The following is a 26,201-nucleotide window of genomic DNA, read 5'->3' as shown; positions in this document are numbered from 1 at the left end:
GCCATGTCGTGCCCTTGAGAACCGTTATCATTCATTATTCATTTAACAGTCGGTGCACTGCTGACAAGTAGCATGTCCTGGTTTCCAGCTGCGTCCACTCTGACAAAGCTCACATTTGGTGTCTTCATGTGGTGTGCCTGAAGAAATGAGGCAGAAATGGGGAAAAAGACATCAGTTTAACAATCACATTGAACAGCTCCGCTAACGTGCCATCCCACCAGTGTCAGCGTGTTACTTTTCCTAGTTCACTTCCCCTTTTGTCTTTACGCTGTATCTAGAGACAGAAGTACCTATTCCAGATGTAGCCCTCTTTGCAAACGCACTTTATGTTTTGAGAAGGTGAGCACTGGTACGAGATAACTTGGTTGTCAACGCAGGTGACAATTAGCGACGAAGTTCCAAAACTCGGTATAAAACTGTGGTTGCACAGCGCCCACTTTGTGGGTGGGTGGCAGAGCAGTGCTCGACGAGATGGTATCCTGGCTCGCACATCAATCCTGTGAGAGTTTGTCCAGTTGATTTGTCTAAAATCTAAGTCAAGGAGTTCTGCTAGTAAGACTGGCGATTGCGAAAAACGACCAGCATCACAAAGAACCACTTTGAGAATAAAGAGAGATACTTACATTTAATACCACTTTCCCACCCTGCCACCCATCCCACAAAGTGTGCGTTGTGCAACCACAGTCTTTATACAGGGTGTTGGAACTTCGTTGCCAATTGTCTTATATGTGACACCTGCGCTGACAACTACATACACATTAGCTTGCATGTCTGACAGACACAAACCTGGTATGAAGCGGTTTAGATTGAGATGGAAAAACTCTGTACTTGGTCAACCGCACACCTCCCTTTGTAAGCTCCCTTGTTTTTGTGTATAGAGCAACACCTGGGGGGTCCTGGATGCACTTGATGTGCTTTCTCTGGACCCTCGCTCTGGCCCCATCCTCTCCCCATCAAGCAAGGGAACTCCAAGGGAGTTGTTGCCAATTGTCCCCATGAGCACCCGGAGCAGCTCCTCCAGCATGACATAATTTAATAGTAAATAGCCTATACAAAATGAATTGAATTGAACTTTTAAAATGTCATGCTCTTTCAGATTCAAGTTGGCACGGTTGTCTTATTTCTGCACAATTAACCACATTTTGCCTTAAGTAGTGCTAGTGTGACCAAGGCTACCACATAGCTAGCAACCAGTAATACTTTTAAGACTAACTGGCTAACTTCCAATTCAATCACCACACTGACCTGGATTCTGTACCTGAAATATCACAATCTGTCTGCAGAACTTTTGAAAAGATTACTTTGTATATGGACTGTATATTGAATATTGATTTGATTGCCAAAATAGCTTATCCTTTTACCAAAATGCCTTTCATCACTATGGATTCAAGAAGATATCAAAAGGCTGAAGTATGGTGGTCAGAGATTTAGATAATCTCTTCAACTGATATCATTCAATTTATTAAATTTGTATTCATAATTTCCGTTGTAAACAACAATGGCAGGAACACAGGATGCACAGTACATTTTGAGCTAAATACAGACTGCTTATCAGGTGTAGGAAGCTGAAAGTGGTCACATGTCCTCCAACTGTGCAACCGATTGAGCCAGTAGATGGCGGTAAAGCGACTTCAGGTATGCCCCATCTTCAATGTATGACTCGGTGGTAAAATTGGATTTCAGATTATAAAAATGTACTCTCAGCATTGCTTTTTTTCCTGGCACAAAGCATTGCCATGTGAAGGTTGCCAAATGTTGACTTAATTACTCAACTTTATTTATTTTTATTTTGACACATTGAATACTAAGGGTTTGAATGTAAAACTAGAAAATGCATTTCCTGAAGGAAATACCAGTGCATGAAATGCAAAAGTTAAGAAAGGAAGAAGAAAAGATAGAAGAGTGAAAGAAGGAAAGGAAAAAGAAAAAAGAGTGGAAAAAGGAAAGAAGAGTGAAGAAAGGAAAGAAGAGTGGAAGAAGGAAACAAGAAAAGAAAGAAGAGTGAAAGAAAGAAAGAAGAGTGGAAGAAGAGAAAAAGAAGAGTGGGAGAAGGGAAGAAGAAAGGAAAGAAAAATGGAAGAAGGAAAGAAAAGTGGAAGAAGGAAAGAAGAAAGGAAAGAAGAGTGGAAGAAGGTAAGAAGAAAAGAAAGAAGAGTGAACAAGAGTGGCTCTGGATAAAGCCAGTAAAGAGAGAGTGAAGAGGGAAAATATTGAAAGAAGGAGAGAAAAAAAAAGTGAAGCAGAGAGATGGAGTGTGAGAGAAAGTAGAGTGAGAGGGATAGAGAGAAAGAAGGAGAGAGAGAACAAAGTAGAGTATGGAAGGTGTCTCTTAATATTCCTAGTTATACAGTTGAATGGAGAGGGACAGAGAGAAGAGGAGCCTTTGAACCTTGGCGCAGGTGTCAGTGAAGCACAGGTGCAAGCCAGTTTAATGACCCTATTAGGATGTCATAATGGCCCAATGTAAGTCAATGGGAACATTTATATTCGTTTTTCTTTAGTATCTTAAAAAGTATATAGTTTAGAAAAGTGAAACACACATAGCATAAGTGTCCTTTACAAGACCTACGCGACAAAGTTTAAACGAAGTTTCTAAGTTAAGCGGTTCGAGCTGAATTAATCGCAGAAAAAGGTGAGAAGAAGAAGAAGAAGAAGAAGCAGAAGAAGAAGCCTAGGAATAACAATACAGGGCATTTCATGCGCTGTAATAAACATAAAATATCTCGCTTTGTAAAATCTAACTCTCCAGTTGCCTCTCGTTTTTCCTTGCGATAAGTTCCCAGGAGAGGAAATGGGAGCATTAACGAAACAGTTGAGTTTGTGATATAGCTTTGTGTTGGTTGAAGTCTTTGCTGCACTACCGCCAGGTGTCTCCTTTTCTCCATTTCGGATGGCGAAGAGAAGACTGGGGTATGTTGAAGGAGGGGCGAGGGTCTAACTGCTGTCTTCCGGCACATTCCAAGTGTGAAAAGTTCGTCTTCTGGCTGTTTGTATTCAGTTTGTGTTTTTACTCATTCCATCGTTTCTTATAATGTCTGAATCTGGGGTGGTTTTGGATTAACGCGAAAAGTGCCGAAGCGCCCTGTATGGCGCGTGAAAGAATGGAGTGTGGAAATTTTAGGAAAACACCTGATTGAGAACCTGAAACTATTTGTGAGCCACCGAATCGTTGTCTATCTAAACACTGGATTTTGGACGTAATTTTGTATGTAGGATACATAATCGGCTACAATGAGTGAAGAGAAAACAGACATGTCTAGGGAATTGATGGGTAAGATACTAAAAACAGTGATTTATATTTGTTTCCACATTCGACTGAACTAAAAATTGGGGATCATTGATTATGGTTGTCTTCTGGGGAATTCATGATGCAATGTAACAGTAGTGTAACGATGAGTTGTGTTTGATGTCGGTTAACTTTGTTGCAGCTGTCCATAACAGCTGGAAGAGTGGAATGCTTAGGCTATCGTACCACTCGCTTAGTTTTCAATGGCGATCTCAAATATTTCAGGTCAGGTGATGTTATTTATGTTGTCACTTTGTAGTGAAGCAGGTAGCATATCCCCGAATTTGTTTATAACAGTTGCTGAAGTTGCAGATGATATTCTCATGTGTAGGATTAAAACTGGGATTCTGTTATCGGCATTTGTAAATTAGGGGTTGTCAATTCAGATTATCAAACTTTCCTCGGAAATAACTTTTGTTTGCACTGCTCAGCTCAGAAGTACACACAGAGGTCTGGGAAAGAGAATTCCGTGGCGTGATGTCATTCTGCCCTCTCCCACCTGATCTCTATGCTTCAGTTTATACTCTTAAATTAGTAAGGCAAAATAGAGTAACAAGACGTTGGAAAAGAGTGTTTAAGCGCTAAAGGCAGAACCACTCATAACCCAATCATCTTTAAGTGCCACTATCCCACTGGAAAGAGTTACGCCTTAAAGGGTGAAAAATACATTGCAGTTGAAGGAGTTGAATTTGACTATCTCCTTTTCTCTCTTCAATGCTCTCTCTCTTTCTCTTATTTGTTTGAGGGTGAGAAAAATGTTTTCTGAATGTTACTCTGCTTCACGGGACCACATGGGCAAAGCTGTGGAATGCTTGGCATCTGGGACATGGGATGAAGCCGTTAGGAATGTAAAGTGATATGAAGTTGTGGTAGAACTCTTGTGAGCTCAGCTTCACCATATTGCTTGTGGTATGACAGTGTCAACATGTTGGGAAAAGCACAGATTAGATGTTTTTGGCCTTTGTCATACATGTTGATATGCCAGGAGGGAATGCCAGAAGTCATACGCATGTAGTTTAGGTGCTTACTAAAAGTATGATGATCACATAAGATGTTACTTTTAAACGCATACTAGACTGGTGTTGGAACTCCTAGTCACTCAAGAAGGTTATCTCCGTAAGGTTATCTCAGTTTGTCACTTAATCCAGACGAAACATTTTGATTTCAGGGTCAGTCAAAGATAGACACAGAGAAGAAGGACTGGCTTTGAGTTGGTGGGCAGTTCAAAACACTAAATATTTGACTAATGCACCGATGGGTCACATGTGGCTGTTTACCTTTAACGTTCATCTCTTTTTTTTCTCTTTCTCTTTGCAGAGAGTGTGAGAGATGCTGTCGGAAGGAAGATCAACCTGTCTCTCAGAAAGAGGGTCAACCTGGAGGGCAAAGGGGACAGGCTGGAGGAGCGTATCCTAGTAAGACATCTTCCCACCATCACATCACTCCTCCACATTCACACAACCAATACATTTTTCAGTCACTGCGGCCAATCTCTTCCATTCCAAGACCATCACATTCCACCCAGTATTGCCTCAGTCAATATGAAATATCTCTCTCTGTCTCTCTCTCTCTCTCTCTCTCTCTCTCTCTCTCTCTCTCTCTCTCTCTGAGAGAGCAGGATTGACTGGCACATTTTGGTGGTGTGAATTGGTAGGTCTTCTGTTGCTATGGAAACCCTCCACCCTCCTGAATAGACACTACCTCACTACTTCCTGTGTTTTGGGAGCCCTCTGGATTTGGACTCTGATGTCATTTGTTAAATGACCTTGCAGAGCTGTCAGGGAAGTGAATGGGTGCTGGGCACTGACTTTATATGTGCGGGTGTGTTTGTGCCGCCAGTTGGTCGCCACGCCAACATTTTTCAGCATGTTGCTGAACATGTGGTCTCAGTTATTCTGTACAGTGGCGCTGCATCGTTGGAGTTTCAGACGCATTTAAGTGCAGATAGAATCCGTTGACGAGTCTGCATGATTAACCCAGAAACATGGCCAAATTGTGGAACAGCATTTAACCAGGCCACTGTGAACAGATAGTAGTTATCTAGTTGACAAAAAAAAATGTCTTTATCATACACTCTCTTTTAATGGCATACATCATGTCAATGATGGTGAAGGCGTCTAAATTTGACTGTTAAAACACATTTAAGCTTTAAGCTATATCAATGGTTCTTCTCTTAAAGGTACAGTCTGTGATTCTACGTCCATACTCTTTTGGTCAGATTAAGTGAATTACTCATTACTCATGGTCCTCTAGCTGTCCATTCAGTGTTTGAACCTCAGACATTCCAGTGTTCATACACAGTGCTGGCTTTGTAAAAGGAAAACATAGTGGCTCGGACCGATTTATAAACAATCCCAGCTCAAATATCAACAACCTTTCACGAAACAGAATCACAAACTGCATCTATAATGCATGAGATGAACAGCTAGGGTGTAGCTCATGCTAGAAACCAGAAATTGTGAAAGAGTGAAACATCTGAGTTCTCAGCTGCAGGTATTTTGCAAGAGGCTATTCACCAAGATCTGAAAACCCTTCGGGATTTGAGTATTTCAGGTATCACCATTTCATGTATCTACACGTCGCCCTTAGTCACCTTTACTTTGTGAAGCCCTCCTGGTGTGTTATTCCTTCTCTGGAGGCAACAGATACGTATATTCTGTTGTTTGTCAGCGCCTGCTGTATGCCCTCCAGGTTAATTAGGTGACAGGATTCTCCCATCGCAAGAGAGAAATCAGTGTGTTTCTGTGTAGCAAAGTGTACCTTCAATCAGTGGCTTTAATGCCCTGATAAGAGTCAGGGCCAGCCTAGCTATAGTAGTGTGTTTGAGAAACAGGGTGGGGTTAGCTGTGGCATTCTTTCATTCAACTGTGCCTTAAGGCAACGAGCTTTAGCAGCTCCCTATTGTTTGTCAAGGACACCGGCTTTGGCAGTCATTTAGCAGGCTCACTCACTGTCCAGTGATTGGGCACCCTGCCCTCTTGTGATCTGTTACCACATCTTAAATCAACAGCTTTAAAAACCCCTGAGCCAAATGCAGCCTTCAGCACGAGTCGCTAGTCAGCTCTAGATAATGACTTATGATACAAAAAACTAAATGGAAAAGAAATTGAGTGGAAAGTTTAAATAGCTGTCGAGTCAAAACTAAAGCACCTCGGAATGAAATGTGAGGTGTTAGCAGCCAGTGTGATGCAAAGAGGGCAGAAGCGGAAGTGTGTGACATGCATACCTGACTTGGTTTCTTGGTAAAATTCCACCTTTTTGTGGAGACCTGCCTCTCTGCTTCGGTCTTGTTCTGACTTGACAACACATCCCTGATGTTTTGGCCTAGTCAGACAAACATGGCTACAATGCATTCCAGCCCTTGGCAAAAGTTTAAGTGCAGGAAGATAAGAGAAGTAATGAATAAACTAAAAAAACGAATTGTGCGAGTGAGAGTGTTTTCGTTTATACCAGGCAGGATACTAATCTGGTCCTGGTCATATAAAATTGTTTCAAGTCTAGTTGCAATTTTTATGGACACTGTTACTCTTCCTTTACAAATGGCATTCAGCTGAATCTGTCTGTGAGTGTGTGAATGTGTGGGTGTGTATGTGCATGGAAGAGTGGTTCCCATCCCCCTTCCTTCCCTCCCACCCAGGCATACACACACACACACACACACACACACACACATATACACATATACACACACACATACACGACATACACATACGCATACAATCACACACACACACACACACACACACACACACACACACACACACACACACGCACACGCACGCACACAACAAAACATACTGATATTTAGTTTCAGTCTCCGCAGAAAGAGGTTGTAGAAACAGAGGGCCAGTACGTCCTACAGGTTTTGGCTCAGTGTCCTCTTTCGGTTTATTTTTATACTTCCATAACCCCCACCCCCCAACCCCTTACGTTGATGGTCACCAGTACGGGCAGCATGGGACCCATACCATTACCACGCCCCATACACTCAAGCGTGAGCAAAATGTTAAACACATGCTGAGATTGATCCAAGATGGATTCCCCACTATTCAAGTCTTAAAGTTGGTTTTTGCCTGGGTTGAAAGGATTTTAGCTTCACGGGCAGATACCTAACCATATTGTTATACGCATTTTTAGTTTGAACAGTAATTTGGTGTTTTGGCTGAATTCAGAGAATGAAATTGAGCATTTTTTTTTCTGTCTCTGAGTTAGCATTTCTCTGTAGTGCGAGGCCTTTCTTTGCATTTACGGGTCAGCAATAAAAGAAGCATCCCCACTCTCAAACTACTTGAGCCCAGGGGTCTCGGCTGGTTTGCAGGAAATCTGTCTTGCTCTGGAGGAATGTTTTGAGTCGCTATGGGCATTTTTATTTCTTATTTTTTTGAAGAATCCAGAAAAATGTTTGTTTTGACTTCAAATGCTGGCGCGGCCTAGAGAGTCTCAAGGACTCCATTTCACATAGAGAGTTTAGCACGGGCATTAATGTGGGAAGAACAGATGAGGGTGTGTGATCTGGCATGCTGACCCTTGTTTTACAGTTTAATGAGTATCTAAGTCCACGCACTGCCCTAGGAGAGCTGGCTGCCTTCCAGTTTTCCTCAGCAATAAACTGGGAGAAGGCCAAATAGGCAAGTCAGGCTTTTTGGTGGTAGTAAGATTTCTGTAATCTGTATTATTACAAACACAGAGGAGAGGATGTGGATGTCAAGATTGAACACGGAACAGTTTGTTTGCACAAGGGGCCATGCTGACTGGGATGCTGGGTAATATGGGCTAAACAGGAAGTCTAGCACAGACTGAACCATGACCTTTTAATAACTGTGTGTGTGTGTGTGTGTGTGTGTGTGTGTGTGTGTGTGTGTGTGTGTGTGTGTGTGTGTGTGTGTGTGTGTGTGTGTGTGTGTGTATGTATGTGTAATGGGAGGTAAGAGATATTATGTAGGAAATGAGGGTTGTCTTTCTCAGAAGTTCAGACAGACAATTTTGGAACCAAACTGAAATGTGGAAATGTGTCAACTGGAGCGCTTAAAAACCAACTGAAACTTCAAGTGTTTTCTATTGCCATTCATTCCACCTCCTACAATTTCAGTGTTGAAACCATATTTCTCATACACGTCTAGCCCCTGATTAGAGAACAGAGAAAGAGACTAATGCCTGACCTCTGTGCTGACCTTTGTCTAACCTGTATGTCCATCTGTCCTGTGTGAAAATCAGCCAGTGGTTAGTCGTAGAAACAGTTCTCAACATCGCTGCTGTCCTAAACGCTTTACCCAAGAAAATAAATCAGTCTCCCATATAATTATTCTCGCTCTTATCCGGGAAGCAGAGGGATGTTTCTGGCATTGGCCCTTAAGCAAACCCAATAAAATATTGATTTACACAAAAAATGATTCAGAGTGTTGATAACTTCTGTAATTGCAATACCAAATGGCTCAACTAGCCTGGTATTACCTAGCTGTAAACACAGCAAGGAGTTTTGAAAGGAAACATCATTTGATTTTGAGAGGGGAAAATTCCACAAAAATGTCCCTGTAGTTTTATTTATTTTCCTTTTAAGCCAGTTTGTGGGAAGCAGAATACCATTGGCCTGTAAGGCAAGCATTGGAGGAGTGGGAATGGGGGAAGAAAATGGGACTGGGCCTCGTTGCCTGGGACTGGTAATACCAAGAACTGTCCAGGAGGGGACAAATCCCGCTATTTACTCTTAGCATAAATACGATATATATCCAGGTATTGCCAACATTTGCATTTTAATAAAAGGTAAGTGTAGGTATGTTTTTTTTTTTTATCAATTTGTTTTGAGGTTGTGTTTGTTGATAAGATCAAATGTTTATAGAGATAAAGCATCATCCAGGCAGCGTTTCAGGTGGAAATATGCTAAATCTGTCCTGGACAGACTATAAAGCGGCCAGTGTGTGAGACTGTCCGAATGGTTGTGTATTTTGGGAGAACTGATTGCACCTAGATTGAAAATCATTGAAATAAAAATCTGATATTCATATTAGATTAGTGTGGTGAAATGTTGAGGGAAATGGCAAAAGTTCAGAGTTCAGGAACTTAATTCCTATTTGGAACTGATATATAGACACACAGTGTCAAAAGACAGTAGGTACATGAATGCTCTTGGTGCTTTGCTGTGTATTATGTAATTTTGTGCAGATTGATCATTCAACGTTTTTCATCTTTCCAAGGACGAGAATGTTTTTTTTCAGTCATCATGCTAGAACAAACATTGTGTGTGACCTTCCTTGCATTGTTCACCTCTTCCATTTTTAAACAGTAAAACAGAGAATGGCCACCAGTTTGGTTTCCCGTTGACAGACAGATATCTAGTTTCCTCTCTCTCTCTGCAGGCTTTGGCTCCTCATCGTGTCTACCTTCTGACCTCTCAAGTGCCCTCTAAGGTAAGGATGCACATTACAGCAGTAAAAAGCATTGTGTGTGTGTGTGTGTGTGTGTGTGTGTGTGTGTGTGTGTGTGTGTGTGTGTGTGTGTGTGTGTGTGTGTGTGTGTGTGTGTGTGTGTGTGTGTGTGTGTGTGTGTGTGTGTGTGTGTGTGTGTGTGTGTGTGTGTGGAGGGGGGTGCCTTTGTTTGTGTGCATGCAGGTGTGATTGTGCTAATGACCATGTTTAGGTGTTGATTCATTAGACAGTAAATAGGAGTTTAAAGGGTTTAACGGCTAAACTTTTTAATCTGCCGAGTGCAAGTCAGCACTTGTTAGACAGAGATTTGAAAACAAACCTTTACATTCCTTAACCTCATTCTCTGGATTCTGTCCTTCTTGATTGATATCCTGCAGGCCCAATTCCTGCCCTTCAGCTTCTGGGTGGTTCATTTCGAGGGGGTATAACTTTATAATGCTGTACAGATTGGCATATTGTTTGACTAGCGAGGCCTTTTGGCGTATGTGCTTTTAAGCACATTTGAAACTAAACAACCGTACCTTTTTTAAGTACTTTACATGGAAAACTATTCAATCTTGACCATTCCAGTCTTCCTTACAATCTTTGTTTTGCTGCCTTGGCTGATAGCTATGTTCATGCTGACGTGCTTTTGACCACATTTCAACAAACCTATCTGTGTCTTGCTGTATCTGTAAAATGTGTTACTCCAAACTATGATCATTGAATAACCCGCTAAACTAAGGATATCATTAAATGTTTTTTTTTTTTTGCTTTGTGATGCTGATATTAAACCTCTACTGAAGACTTTTGTGTCAGACTTTAGTCAAGTGCTGATTTCTAAATCAAACATTTCAACTGCTCTCCTCTCACTGTCAACTGACTGCTTTAGTTCCAGTTGAGTGAACCAAACTAACATAAGAAGTCTAATGGGACCGATGGGTCACATGTAGGCAGAAAACAAGCTCACATAAACTCATAAATAAACATTCAATCAAACATAATTGTCCCCTTGCATTTGTCTCCCATCCTCTGTTTTCAGAGGAAGTGGCAGATTTGTGCTCCCAGGGTCCCTCCTTCCTGCTCTCTCTCTCTCTCTCTCTCTCTGCCGCTCTCTCCCTCTCTGCCGCTCTCTCTCTCTGCCTCTCTTTCTCTTTCGCTCTCTCTCTCTGCCTCTCTTTCTCTTTCTCTCTCTCTCTCTCTCTCTCTCTCTCTCTCTCTGCCTCTCTGCCTCTCTCAGCCTCTCTTCTGCTCTGGAGTCTTTGACCTCAAATATGGTGTGTTGAACTTCTAACTGTAAATGCAGACGTGTTTCTACTTGCTTTTCGGGGAGACATGGAATATCTTGAGCAGGATGAGTTGACATAGTATTTCTTACAACTCCCCTGCACTCCTTCATTCTCTCTCTCTCTCTCTCACTATATACCTTATCCTTGCATCTTGCTTTTTCATCATGCCCACCAATTCCCCCACTGTTTCTTCCCAGATTTCTTCAAGTCATTCCAGGCTGGCCCCCCCTGTTTTTCTTTCCCACAGGCTGTTTTCACAGCTGGATTTTGGGTGACTGCCGACTGTCTGCTAGTGTGGGATATGCTTATTCACCCAAACCCACTGAACACTGAAACTCTCCTCTTGGGAACCCACCTCATAACATTACAGTCTGATTTCAAAACAACTAAACAATCCCACACCAGTTATTCAGAGAAGGGACAGAAAACAAAATAAAAAAAACTTCTCTCGAACATAAATCATGCTTTCTTTTTTACGTGGATGGATAAAGAACAAATACAACAGACAGACAAGAGATGGACAGAATGGAGGGAGTAGTGAAAGCCACAGAGACGCCCATTGGCTAGCTGCCTGGGGTCGGGCAGGGTTGGGCGCGAGCCAGTGCTTGTGGGAGCGGGCTGTCCCAGGGGAGGACAAGGAGAGGAGAGCGCACTCAGACAATGGCCGCAATGAAACAGCTGGACAGAGGCAGGCTTTCTCTGGCTCTTGTCCTCAGGAAGAGAAGAGGGTTCCTGGATTAGTTTGACCTCCCTCTGTTTGTCCTTCCCGTCAAGTTGTGTGCCTATACATTTGTGCAAGTGTGTGTGTGTGCTGGTGTGTATGTATATAAATGAGAGTGTGTGTGTGTGTGTGTGTGTGAGGGTGTGTCTTGCTGCCCTGCATGTTCATTTAATTGCTATTTAAAAGATGCACATAAAATCCATAATAAAATCACCACATATTAAACTGTAGTTCCTTTTTGATATTTTACTCTGTGGATACCATGTTTTCATAATAAGCTTTGATTTCTTGTACGGTCCTGCACATAATGTATGCCTCCATTGTTCTTGTTCTGCATATTACTTTTTAGCTATGCTCTATGTGTTATGCAGGGCCATAAAGAGTCATGCTAAGATGCTGCTTTTATTATTTCCCAGGTCGAGCAATCCTTCAACTATTTGGACATTCAAAGCATCAGCAGTCTCAAGCCAGATCAGGTGTGTAGCCAAACTGAGAGCGTCATCAACATTCCATCAGACTTGCCCCTGTATTTCTTTGTCATTTAAATGTTGGTCCTGAACAAAACCCCGGGCACAATGGACTGTCAGTGTTGCAGACGACTCTGGTCAGTGTGTACTGTATTCCTGAAATGACCAGAGCACACACTGCCTCCTCTGTGTGCTGGTTCTGACATCTCACAGGAGAACGAAGGCCCATTATGATATCGCCTTACCACTAACCTGTGCTCACAGACTGGTCCTGCTGTATCTGATCTGATCTGATAAGAACCGGGCCCAGTTCCCAAATCAGGCACGGCCCCTCGGCTCAGTCGCTCCAGGGTTTGTTTATGTGTTTGTGGCGCCCCCTGCAGCTGGTGGTGAAGCATGAGCGCGGCCTGGTGTCCCTCAAGCTGCCCAGCACGGAGGACGTGGACGAGATGGTGGCCCACATAGGCAGCATTCTCCAGACGATATGCCCCAGTCTGTCCCCAAGGTTGGTCCTGTCCCATGACCTCAGGTCCAACTGGCTGTTTATCTTTTAAGAGTTTCATCTCCTCTTCTCTTTTATGCCTTTGTCTTCTTCACCTGGAAAAAGACACAAGTGTTTGCTCTTTTGCCATCCTCTTTTCTTTGGCACACTAACCTTATCTTTTAAATATGCACAAAGGCAAATACACACACACACACACACACACACACACGCACGGTTTAGTATGAGTGAGTAAAGAATGTGTTCTTCTCAACTGCTGTCTGTCAGGGAGGCCATGAAGAAGGTGTCTCTGAAGCCTGATGACAGGATGACTGCCCTTCTCTCTAAGTGGGAGGACCAGGTGCCTGTTGACAGCGGACCGTGCGGTAAGCATCATCAGCATCTCTGTACGGTGAACTCTGAAAACATTATTAGTACTTCCAGGCTAAAATGTCAACATGATTCGTCTGCACACTGTCACAACAGGATTTCTATCATGTGCAATTTATTTGATATTAAATATTTGTCCAGATTGGTGTTGAAAAAGAGGGAGTGGGATGGGGTTGCATATTTTTATGCAGTATACTGCTTGGCTGTAATATCAAATCACCTTGTTTCATATTCAGTTTAGTCGAGTGTTTGATTCCATGTCTTCAGTGAGACCAGCACTGTCCAAAAGTGAAATGTTATATGCAGCATAAAAAAATATATTGCGTGTGTGAGTTGTTGTTAGACCCATTATTCAAATTAGTAATACTTTTGTGTCTTTCCATTTGCCTGGTCTACCCTTGTAGGCGGATTCTCCCACACATACTGGTGTATTTGTGATCAGTTGGGTCTTCCGTACAGAGATGACGTGCAGTGGGTTAGTATCAAACACATTTCTTTTCACATCCAGTCTGAGGCTACTGTTTTACTATACATTGGTCACCTCTTCACAAATTTCTCCCTCTGCACCTCCAGGATGTAGATACAATCTACGTAACCCAAGACACACGGGAACTGAATCTGCAAGATTTTATTCATCTACAGCACAGGTACAGTCTCTTAATTGGAGATATTAGGAGCTCATTATGGCTGACCATACATTTGATTCTATAACCCACGTTGTCGTTTACATTTTTGAAGATCATCTATGCAATAGCAGCTGTATTACATGCAAGGTGATTGGACACTAAACGTATTTGGCTTTACATCTGCCTCATAGAGATTTGGTTGCCATCATTGCTGTTCTGGAATACAACCAGTGGTTCACTAAACTCTCCATCAAGGATTACAAACTGGTATGTCTATTAGGACCTAACATATTGAAATATTTTCTCCTACATATTTGTGGTGGTTAGGTTGGACGGCTCGATGTATCACAGACATGCACATAGTAGTACATCTCATCCACAGGGATCTGTTAGTATGTATTTCAACATCTTTATTTATCGATTTCGAGCTGAGTGGAACGGTCACAAAGCTCAGTACACAACACAGTAATATGCTTTGTTATGACTTAATGTTTTTCTGATCACCAAGTCCCAAAACATGGGTGTGGTCTGTCTCCAGTCCACAGTCAGAATCTTGGAAAATAACGTGGTGGTGGTTCAGTTTTAATTGGTGGTGGTTCAGTTTTAATTGCCAAAATGATACCATCTGCAGTGCTCACTATGGTAATGACTTTATGGCCCTTTTGCTGGTAAAGTTGTGAATATGTCAGAATTAGCATCTGGTGTGGTTAGGAGTGTCATATTTGCAGTTTTTTTTTTTTTTTCAGTCCACAGACCTTTGCGAGGAAATCCTCCGGGTTTTGTCCTGTTCAGTGCGACTAGAGGAGCTGGTCCTAGACAATGCCAGTCTCAAAGCGTGAGTAACAGACTCCTGTCCTGCAAGATCAACCCCACAATGTAACATTAAAACTACAATCTAATAGTGTAATAAATGACTACAATGATGTATTGTAAATTACTGATGTGTGTGTTCAGTGGTCAAATGTTCCTCTCAGTTGAAGAAATGATTTATCGCCTGCTTTTTTGTGTGTGTATTTAATTGTTGTGAGTTTCTGTGCCTGTTGTTGAGTCTGGGTGTCTGAGCTGTGTTTCACATGCGCACACACACACACACACACACACACACACACACACACACACACACACACACTGAAGGCTCTCCTCTCCACTCGCAATGTTGACATCCCTTCTCAGCTCTCTCTAGTCCTCTGTGGAATGCTGATTCATGCCAGTTCTGGGGGCTACTCGGGACCAGATCGGGTTATGTTAGGCCGCTCTACGCTGTGCTGAGAGTTGATGTGCTCCGTCTGTCTGTGTGTTTGTGTGTGTGTGTGTGTGGGTGTGTGCAGAGATTTTGCACAGAAGCTGGCCAGCGCTTTCAGCCAGAACCCCAAATCCACTCTCCACACCCTCAACCTGGCCAACAACTCGCTGGAGGACAAAGGTATTGTATCAACAGATAGACACAAAGACATAGACTTATTCAGGTACACACACTCAGATGCACATGTGCTCTCCCTCTCTCTCTTTCTATCTCTCACACTCACTCACACACACAAACACACACAGAAACCACATAGCACCCCACTTTTCAAATTTCAACACACTTGACAGTTTACAGAAGGTTGCACTTGCTATGTTTTATTTTGTTTGTGTTTTTTTTTTTTTTTTTTGGTTGATTCAGGCATCGCTGCTCTTAGTGCTCCTCTGGCCAAACAAACACGACTCAAGTATTTGAATCTTTCAAGGAACTCACTGTCATCCAAAGGTAAACAGCAAACTCTTTCAGCTTTCCCTCAGTCTGGTGAAAACCACTCCGGCGTCTCCTCTTAAACTGCACCTGCAAACGGTTACTGTTACTTTCGGTTCACACTGTCTCCCAGAAAAACTAAAAAAGGCCTTGGCAGCCTAGCATTCCCTGAAGCCAATGCCAGCTTCTCTTTTTGGACATTTTTCAGGAGTGAACATTCTCACTCAGGCTTTGAGTGCCAATCCTTCCATTGCTAGTACACTGACGCACCTGGACCTGTCTGGGAATGCACTCCGAGGGGACGATCTTGTAGTAGGTTCTACCACCTCACCATCTCAACATGGACAATTAGCTTGTTAACAAAATAGATCATAATTAGCAGAAGAAAAGCTTGTGGATAAACAATGTAGAAAGTCTTACTAAAGTGGAAATATTTCAGTAATGGCGTGAAGGAACAATGCATACAAAGTGTGACAACTTTGATGATTAAAGAGAACCTTCTAGCGTGACAGCACCTGTACCTGTAATATCCCTTTAAGCACTGACTGTGTTTAAAACTGAAGTAATGTTTCTCCATCTTCCCCATTAAAGAATCTCTGCAGCTTTCTGGGTCAGCCAAATAACCTACAAACACTGGACCTGTCTCATAACGACTGCCCTCTTGACCTAGTGAGTTGCCTCATCTAAATCCAGTCATCGGTTTTAGTATTTATTCATTGTACAATATATTTTTAAAATTGTATAGTAATTATGGAAACATGATAATTAATCATTATAGTCGTTAATATAATGAGCTATTTGATTTGGTATTTTCCATAGATATGCTCTTCGCTGCTTCGGGGATGTATCAAGAACCTTTCTGTTCTCAACATGTCCAAAAGTGTTTTTTCCCATAGGTAACACACACACCCACCAACATAAATACATACCACACACAGCCTACTTTTTCAATCCCAACTATATTTCCCTACCCTAGCCCTTTATCTCTCTGTCATTTTGGCTCTCTGTTTAGATAAAGGCTAAATGCAGATGTTTTTGTTTTATGTTCATGTTCCAGAAGGGGTAAAGACATTCCGCCCTCTTTTAAGCAGTTCTTCAACAGTGTGGTAGCATTGAGCACCGTCAACCTGTCAGGCACAAAACTACCCCCGGAGGCTCTGAAGTAAGACACAACATCCTGTCAAGCACATTTTTTGGCCATTTTCCTATACCTGCCATATTACACACATTATAACATACAACATAAGAGTCTAAGAAATATTTTGAAAAAAACTTTATTTAACCAAACTCAGTTTGATTGTCTTTGGCCTCTGTTCTTTTCATTAAAGACTTCAAAGCTGGTACCAAAAGCAAAAGACACCACACACACACATCTTCACATTCAGGAAGTGCATTATCGAATCCGCTTGACACAAGTCTTTGTTCTGTTTCTGTGTTTGCTCTATTCGGTTCTGTTATGCCAGAGCCCTCCTGCTTGGGATCGCCAGCAACACCAACCTCAAAGAGGTCTCAGTGGATCTGAGCAACTGCGAGGTGAGGCTAGAACAGAGTTCTGGATCATCACTGTAGTTCTGAGGTTTTTTTTTTAGCAGTGTTCTGCTGTTTGTCCTGGTCTACATGAATGTGGACTCTGTGTGAGCTGTGTTCTGTTTGTATCTTTCCACTTAGCCTCTCTCACTCACAATGCAGTTCCCATTATACATGCCTTGATGCTGGCACTGTGTTTGGATTTGTATGTATTCCATTTTAATGATGGAGGAAGACAACTGTTAAGCCTGTTACTGGTGGCCTCTATCTGGCCTAGCTCTTAGTGTAAGCAGCACTATGAGTCAGAGACTTCAATGGCCCTGTGTGTTGTGCTGTATGTGAAAAATGTCCCCTTAGAGAAGCCTGAATGAGAACGTTATGGCATAAGAAGCATGGCTAAAGTGTCTTCCTCCTGTCATCGCTCACCCACACACACTCCTGTGGTGGATTAAATAGGATCAGGTTGGCTGATTCACGGCCGTGAATGCACAGCTGACATTATTACATGCTGACATGGAGATTAGTTATAAAGGCCCTTGAGTTATATGTTTTTCGAACATAGTCCATGCTTTTGCATTCTGCTATTATGTATATTTTTTTCAATGAAAATGGACAGATTTGTGCACAGATTTTGTGTCTATGCCTATTAAGTGTACTGTGCAGATTTAGTGTGCAGGCAGATTTAGTGTACTATGCAGACAGCACGTGGATTGCATGTTTCTTTGGGATTGTATCATCTAAGCTCCTTCTTACTTGGTATAATGTAACCTTCTGACCTTGATCATTTGACCCTCATCATTTGATACACTGTTTGCTCTCGTCTTGACTGCAGCTGAGATCAGCGGGTTCTCAGATTCTGGAAGGCTGCATTGCTGAGGTCACCAACATTTCTAGCCTGGACATCTCAGATAACAGTGAGTCCTCAGAAGACACCGGAATGCTGACCAACTGTTCAGACCCCCAGATCCTTTACTGTACATTCAGATGAAAGACTGCCTACACTTGCGATTTCAATGAAGGCCTTAAACTCATATAATAAGTGTTGGCTACTTGTTAATCTGTCTGTAAAGTGTCTAGTACACATGATATCGTGTGTTGCATTACCTGTGACAGATTATCATGATCATAACAGTGTTCAGTGATGTAGGCCAACAAAGTGGCTCTCCTAATGTTTCCTACGTCCTGGATGTTTCCTAGGCTTTGACACAGACCTGACCACCCTCCTGGTGTGGCTCGCAAAGAACCGCTCCATACGGCACCTGTCCCTGGGGAAGAATTTCAACAACATCAAGTCCAAGTATGAGCCTGCTTTTTAACTGCCAAACTTTCCAAGGAGATTTCCTGTGTGACCCAAACTGAGGATCTCTCCCACTCAATGTCTCTCTCTCTCTCTTTGTTCTCTCTCTCTGTTTCTCTCTCTCTGTCTCTCTCTCTCTCTCTCTCTCTTCTCTTTTTCGATGTAGGAATTTAGGGCAGGTCCTGAGTAACTTAGTGCACATGATTCAGGAGGAAGAATCGGTGAGTTATTTTCCTGTTCAAGTCCTCTCCACTCACTGCTAAACTTAGAGCTGTCCAGTGTCTCCCAGGAAAAGCTCTCAGACAGAGATTCAATATAATCCAAGTCTGAACTGAGTATTAATGGAACTTCTCAAGCACTACTCGTATTGTCTGTTCTGGAGCCTTGCCCATAATGAACCAAGACCTTCCTAGTCAAGCCAAGTAAACATGGCTCTGAGTGCTGATGTTCAACCAAAACTAACTCTGTTTAATGCTCATTACATTACATAACATTTTGTAATTTAGCAGACGCTTTTATCCAAAACGACGTACAAAGGAGAAAACAATCAAACTACGAGCAAAAGAGACCTAGTATAACAATAAATACTACTTTACATAAGAAATAAAAAAGTGCAGGAATGTTACTACTGTAATTGTGAGTTAAGTACTAGTTAGAGGAGATAGCATTAGAGGAAGGATGAGGAGAGGTAGAGGAAGGGAGAGGAAGGGAAAAGAAGTGCAAGTTACGAAAGGAGGTGCTCAGCTCATACAGCTTGAGTTGAGGTTTTGTCTTTTTCTGTTTTTTGTATTTAAATTATGATATATGTAGTTGATATGTGAAAGAGTTTCATGTCAAGGGAAGCTCCATTGACTTGTCCTCTCTCCTCCCTCTAGCCTCTAATATCCCTTTCTCTGGCCGACGCAAAGCTAAAGGGTGACCTCTCCATTGTTCTCAATGCACTGGGCAGTAACACCAGTCTGACCAAACTGGATATCAGTGGCAATGGGATGGGCGACATGGGTGCCAAAATGTTGGCCAAGGCCCTGCAAATCAACACCAAGCTAAGGTGGGATGGTTAGTGGTTTGCAGTATAGCTAGTCAGAGTTTATATTTTAGTCCACCATATTCTGCCCTAACATGTAGTTTAAAAATGTATACTGAAAAATTCATACAAGTTACTTTCTACAGGACTGTTGTGTGGGACAAGAACAGTGTGAGCCCACAGGGCCTGCAGGATGTTGCAGCTGCTCTAGAGAAGTATGTGCTGTTTCGTGTGTGCATGTGTTTGTCTGTATTTGTGTGTGTGTATGTGTGTGTTTACAGCTATGTGAATTTGTGTACATTTCAATGTATATGATTGCATGTTGTATACAGACTTCCTCACTCACAGATTTATTCTCATCCTTGCTCACAGGAACTACACCATCCGATTCATGCCCATGCCCATCATTGATGCCGCCCAGGCCCTGAGGGCCAGCCCAGACAAGACAGAGGATGCCCTTCTGAAGGTCAGAGGTCAAGGCCATACTCAGACCTAAAACTACTTACTAGAATTTACAACATAGGAGTAGTCTATGCATGGCATTGGTTAGGGCATTTTTTATAACATGATTAGATAACAGTAGTTTATCTGCATCATACTGCATCATCAAAGGCTGAACACAGCACTGTACAATTTAACGTCTAGTAATGTATAATATGAGAGTTATTCATACTCCTTATAATGCCAGGAAGCAGTTGCGACTATGCATGCACTCTCTGTCAACATTCAGTTCTGTGAAGATGTGTTCTTTGAAGCACTGAACCTCAGCCTGAACCCCAGTTAGCAGGGGTTTTGGCAGCACTGAGATGGAAAAATCCTGTTATAAACAAATAAACCCTGAGAGACATGAGGGGTCAGCAGAAAACATGCAGTGCAATTTGTACCATTGTTTGTCTTCCTCCCTGTTTTCCAGATGGAACAGTACCTTCTGAGGAACCACGAGACACGCAAATATCTACAGGAACAAGCCTACCGTCTGCAGCAAGGCATTGTCACGACAACCACTCACCAGGTGTTTTTGCCATCATCTGTCTGCTAACCTCCTGGAGCTCTTTGACCGAAATGGCTGTTTCCTCATGCTGGGGGAACTGCATAACCAGCGTGTTTCATGTATCCTAATGGGGACTGGCAATCCATCCAAACGGTTCCTTTAATGTGTACAGTTGTATTTGCTAGCGCTACAACAGTCCAACCTCGGCAAATCTTAAGCCTATTTTCCACATTAGATCACCTGATTGATCACCTACACTTAAGATCACATTTCCACCCATCTGTGTAAGTTCCTCTGTCTTATTTTAAATGTTGTGTTCTCCAACCCGCACCTCCAGATGATTGAGAGGATGTGTGTGAAGGTCCAGGACCACCTGAACTCCCTGAGGTACTCCGAGACAGAATCCATCCAGGAGGACATGAGGGTAGCTGCGAGGCTCCTGAAGGATGCCAGGAACTCCAAAACGGTGAGAACCACTGATGAAAGGATGAGTGGTTTGGAGATTAATGGTTATGGTTTGGACGCTGCTGTTCCCACAAAGTGTAAACTGCTTTTTAATGTTTCTAGAGGAAGGTTTGTACCATTGAGGATATATTTCTGTCAGCATCCGCTTAATAACTATTATTTCCGTTCAGAATAATTTGAGAAGCTGGCATCTGCATGCTGATCTTGTACTCTGTGGACCCTAATTTAATTGACGAGCAACGAACAAAGTCCGTCACCCTTAAATTGAAGCCATCTTGTGGCGTGTTGGAACACTGCGCTAACTCGTCCATGTTTGCGCTTAGAATCTGTTTTCCAGGTTTTTTTAACTAAAATTAGTTTTAGTTCATGTTTGGCAGACTTTGCTCATTGCTCATTGCTTTGCTCATTGCTTTGCCCATTGCCAGTTGATTTGCTGATTGCCAGTTGCCTGTCAATGAAATGAGGGTTCCTGTACTTCTTCCACTCTCTGCCCCCAGTTACTGCCTAACATGTACCATTTGAGGACCTCTCAAAATGAAGATATGGGGGAGGGCCCTTGTGTGGGCCCCATCCAGGACAAGCTGCAGTCTATGGCAGGCGAGGTCACCAGCGTCATGGAAGAACAATTGCAGGTATTCTGAAATCCCAATCACAGAATAATGCGAGGAATAAAGTCCATAAGCTAATAAAGTCTCAACTCTGTAGATTTAGAACTTTAAATGACATACACTGCTTTTGTGCAAGAATTTTATTTTGTTTAAGTTTTCACTGACCATCAGTAAGATCTGATTAGTTGTTGATTAGTTGGCTTATGAGTTATATGGTGAAGACAGGGTGTTGGCATTTTACCTCTACAACTCTCTCTCTCTTTCTTGCTCTCTCTCTCTCTCTCTCTCTCTCTCTCTCTCTCTCTCTCCCTCTCTCTCTCCCTGTCCCCTAGAACCTGCTCCAGGACATGGTAGACACCGCTGAAAGCCTCTGCCCTAATGTGATGATGAAACCCAACCTGAGGCAGGAGCTCATACGAGCCAGTGCCAAAAAGATGGCAATCCCCAAGGGCTTTGTCAGGGCCACCTTACTAGAACAGTCTGCTGTAGACATCATCAACAAGATCAGGTGGGGTTTTGATCAGTGGTACGCTGTTACTCTTAAAGGCGCCAAAAGCAACATTAGTGCCTCAAAATGGAAATATTCTGGATAAGATCATCTTTATGATATTGACATTTACTTCACCATATTAGCACATTTGCATCATTATTTGATACTTTGGGCGTTAAAAAGAGCGCTAAAACTAGCCGCAAGAGCGTAGCCCTTTATTTATTGGGGCCACCAATAAATAAAGTTTTGAAAAAAAAATGGCCTCTCCCCACCGGCGGCGCTGGTAGCGCGATTTTCTATCAGTTCTCACCACACAGCGACGTCTCCTCTTTGCTCCTTGAATGTCGATATGTAATGGTATGGTGTTATTGAAACTTACTACGTGTAAAAAAGACTAGAAATTGAACGTTTATTTTTCGAGTCTCAAGCCTCTAATGTTGCACCTTTTAAAGGGAATTTACGCAGATGTATTTCCATCCAGTAAAACATCATAGGTACATGGATTACTAGGCATTGAAGTGAATGAAGTCATGCTATCAAGATAGCTAGCAATAGCCATTAGCCAAGTTTCAATGTTTTTTCCAGTACACATGCTTCTAAACCCTTAAGCATTAGAGGATGTGGTGAGATATTTGTGTAAATATTTTCCATTTGTCTTCCCTTAGTGAAGTGAAGCTCAGCATGGCATCCTTCCTCTCTGACCACATCGAAGATGATATCTTAGAAGCTTTGTCCCGTTCCCAGCAAACCCTGGTCAGTGTTTCTATTAATGTTAAACCACACACACACACGCACGCACGCATGCACACACACACACACACACACACACACACACATACATAATATGTGTCCATGACCAGGGGCATTTTTGAGTGAGAGTGGAGTTTAAAGATGTGCTTTCTCCCACCTGGTCCTGCAGTCTGAGCACTTGAACAGGAAAAGCCATCCTCTGCTGCACCATGACTCCCAGGAGACGGAGGTGCTGGAGGAGTCCGTGCTGCAGCCAGAGAGCCACAGCTCTGAGACCAGGGAGATGATGGAGGACCGGGAATCCTGCTTGGTAAGGCGCGCACGTCTCATGTCCACCTGTGACTCATGGAATCACACCATGTACAAGATGCTTCTAGAATGTATACAATTTGACCGTAAAGGATTCTGTCGCAGAAGAGAAAGGAGATGTGGTCTTGATATTAGTTTCCTGGCTAACGGATTTAACACAATGCATCTGTAAGTGCTTCCCCATGACGGAACCTTATCGCTTCCTGAATCTTTTTTTCTCTGCAGCTGACTCCCAGGTCTAAGAGGATGAGTATTCTTTACAGAATGCTTAGGCCAATCTCTGTGGCCTTTGGTAATGTAGCTTTTTTTGTCTTCAATTGACCGGGAACATATTATACACTTAAATTAGAATTAGAAAAACATTTGAAATGGCCTATTGTCATCCCCATCAGAAATGGAGTTCGACCTAGACAAGGCCCTGGAGGACGTCCCGATTCACGAAGAGGACCCCCCTTTACCCCCGATGCCTCCACCCAAGCCATCTGGGTTCTTTGGGGACCTGCCCGTGGTAGAGATGACCACCCTCCAGCACATCACCAAACTCCGACCCAAGAGGAACAAGATGACCAGGCCCAGCCGAGCCCCAGTTAGTCCCTTAGAGCATCTCACTGCTCCTATCCGATCATGCTCTTTTGCTGCGAAGATGATGTGTGTGTGGAATAATTTAATCCAGGAATCATCCATGAGATTACTTGATTGTTGAATTAGCTGTGTAAATGTTAAAACCATATGTGAGTTCAGGTGTGTGTGTGTGTGTGTGTGTGTGTGTGTGTGTGTGTGTGTGTGTGTGTGTGTGTGTGTGTGTGTGTGTGTGTGTGTGTGTGTGTGTGTGTGTGTGTGTGTGTGTTGTGTTGTAATTTATTAGTAATGTATTAATATGTTTGGAGAGATTAACCTGTTCGTTTACGGGTTGAAGGCGACAGCAAGCAGCAGCCCAGCCAAGGAGGCTGAGCAGAACGGAGCTGTGGTGAAGGTGGACGAGGGGATGGAGGATTTCTTCACCAAGAAGGTCACCAAGATCAGTTTCAGGTGAGTCTGAGGAGGTGCCTGTCAGATACACTCTGTTTTGTATATGTGATATTTGCAAGTCTTACTGAACATTTAAGGTTCAGTTTTAGCCCATTTGAAATGTCATATTTTACTAGATTAGTTTCCAAACAGGTTCATTGTTTTACTTTTGACAGTTTACATTTTTTTCTCTAATCTATCTTTCTCTCTCCCCCCCACTCTCTCTCCCTCCTTTACACCCAGACGTCTCACACAGAAGGGAAGCCCGTCTCACGATGTCGATAGGAAGCGTGAGTCCCGCATGAGTGGCCTCCTCAACCGCATCAAGCCACGCTCCTTCAAGTCCGAGAAGAGCCATGCAGCTCCGCCACCACCCAGCCCCCCCCAGCACACCCCTGTCCCCACTCCAGCCTCCACACCCCAGCACACCCCTGTCCCCACTCCAGCCTCCACACCCCAGCACACCCCTGTCCCCACTCCAGCCTCCACACCCCAGCCCCCTGCTCCCACTCCAGCCTCCACACCCCAGCCCCCTGCTCCCAAACCTGCCCCTGAGGAACCCGCACCCCAGAATCCTCCGGTGAAAAGCCCCGTCCTCGCCCCTGTGTTGGAGGTTGACGTGGTCATAACACCTAGCGATCCTGAGCCTCTGGAGGAGCCAGTGACCTCCGTCCCCAAGGATGAGCCACACCCAGAGAGCAAGAGCAAGCACAGCCCTCTGATGGGGCGACACATGGGCGTGCAGGTGATGGGCACCGACTTCCTGGCAGAGATAAGAGCCAAGAAGGAGAGGATGGCTGCTGCCACTATGAAAGTGAGTCATACACACACACACACACACACACACACACACACACACACACACACACACACACACACAAACTTCATGCTACCACATTATTAGAATGACACCTTAAACATACTCATCACCCCTGCCAAGGGTTTTCAACCCTGTCTGTTTGTTTGTTTATTTATTGGTCGGCTGGTTTATTAGTTTGTTTGTTAGCAGTAGTACACAAAATCTACAGACCTGATTTTTCATGAAATCTGGTGGTAAGGTGTAACATAGATCAAGAAAAAAAAAAATTACATTTTTGACCAGATCTGACTACTTTTACTATTTTGTATGAAGAAACTGCCCTCTACTGGTAAAATTAGTATAAAAAATATGATTAAATAAAAATATTCAATACAAAACGAAATCAATTGTTTTCAATCTGCACAGAGTACTAAATGAATTATCTTCTTTACCACAACTGTCTTATTTATTTTTATTTCTGTATATTGTCACGGTCATGATCTTTTAAAATATTGTTTTTCAGGTCAGTGAACCCTCTTCTCCAGAAAAGACAGAACCGACTGCAGTGCAGGGTGAGTGTTTGTGTAGATGTGTGTGTGTGTGTGTGTGTGTGTGTGTGTGTGTGTGTGTGTGTGTGTGTGTGTGTGTGTGTGTGTGTGTGTGTGTGTGTGTGTGTGTGTGTGTGTGTGTGTGTGTGTGTGTGTGTGTGTGTGTGCATGTGCGTGTGTGTGTGTGTGTGTGTGTGTGTGTGTGTGTGTGTGTGTGTGTGTGTGTGTGTGTGTGTGTGTGTGTGTGTGTGTGTGTGTGTGCATGTGTAGTATGTGTTGTATGTGTGTGGGAGTGTTTTTGTAGATGTGAATGTGCTGTGTGAGGGTGTGTGAGAACCTTTCCTGTTTAAACATCTTTGAGGCCAAAGCCTTGTGTTGAACAGTGTGTATGCTTGTTGCTGAAGAGGATGGCAAACATTTCCTGTTCACTAGTGCGGCCGACTTGGACTGCCTATTTGAGCTGACTTTCATATTTAACATCGTCTCAAACAGTGTATTATTCCTGTTTTTAGAATTCCTTTCCTGGCATTGATTTAAACCCCTAAACCCCTAACTCATCTCTATTTCTCAAAATGATTTATATGTTCTTGTCATGGCCTAAAAATTGTTTGCATGTAACTACACATTTGCGTCATTTAGGATTGAGAGCATGAATGTGCAAATGAGCTTTACCTAGCTCCTTCTCTGATAGTGTTTCAGCTTAGCTTTATGCTAATGATATGTAAATCCCTACTCCGCAAGTTGACAGGATTGGCTCCTTAGGTATGTGATGTATGAAACCAAGGCTTCTGATTCTGTGTTTTTGAGACTGTAATTGGTATACTGCAGTTCCAAGGAGGTAATACTCAGACATGGCTGTGACGGCTTATTTCGCTTATGATACGTCATGTATCTTATACAAAACACCATATGAATCATTGGGGCCTTTAGGACTGCATGTTTGGGAGGGTTTCCTGATAAAGAACCCATGTAACATTTCCCTCACCAACACTGGT

The 26,201-nt window shown here is 42.9% G+C and overlaps 1 protein-coding gene across 1 annotated transcript; it reads left to right on the top strand.

The window, feature by feature from the left end:
• The first annotated feature begins 3,166 nt into the window (after positions 1 to 3,166).
• Positions 3,167 to 24,569, top strand: carmil1 (capping protein regulator and myosin 1 linker 1). Its single transcript, XM_080838106.1, is given in 34 exon segments — positions 3,167 to 3,271; positions 4,604 to 4,701; positions 9,640 to 9,690; positions 12,114 to 12,173; positions 12,548 to 12,669; positions 12,934 to 13,031; positions 13,440 to 13,510; positions 13,609 to 13,682; positions 13,853 to 13,928; positions 14,408 to 14,496; positions 14,990 to 15,084; positions 15,325 to 15,408; positions 15,599 to 15,702; positions 15,982 to 16,059; positions 16,210 to 16,286; positions 16,448 to 16,552; positions 16,854 to 16,923; positions 17,750 to 17,831; positions 18,115 to 18,214; positions 18,381 to 18,435; positions 19,090 to 19,262; positions 19,385 to 19,453; positions 19,611 to 19,704; positions 20,152 to 20,250; positions 20,567 to 20,695; positions 21,192 to 21,326; positions 21,635 to 21,810; positions 22,458 to 22,545; positions 22,712 to 22,852; positions 23,077 to 23,143; positions 23,244 to 23,437; positions 23,768 to 23,880; positions 24,103 to 24,238; positions 24,240 to 24,569. Coding segments are annotated over 34 exon segments (3,447 nt in total). The 5' UTR covers positions 3,167 to 3,231; the 3' UTR covers positions 24,444 to 24,569.
• Positions 24,570 to 26,201: the final 1,632 nt, after the last annotated feature.

Source organism: Sprattus sprattus, assembly GCF_963457725.1.
Source record: "Sprattus sprattus genome assembly, chromosome: 4".
Classification (NCBI taxonomy): Eukaryota; Metazoa; Chordata; class Actinopteri; order Clupeiformes; family Clupeidae; genus Sprattus; species Sprattus sprattus.
This window is presented reverse-complemented; position numbering and strand designations above follow the sequence as displayed.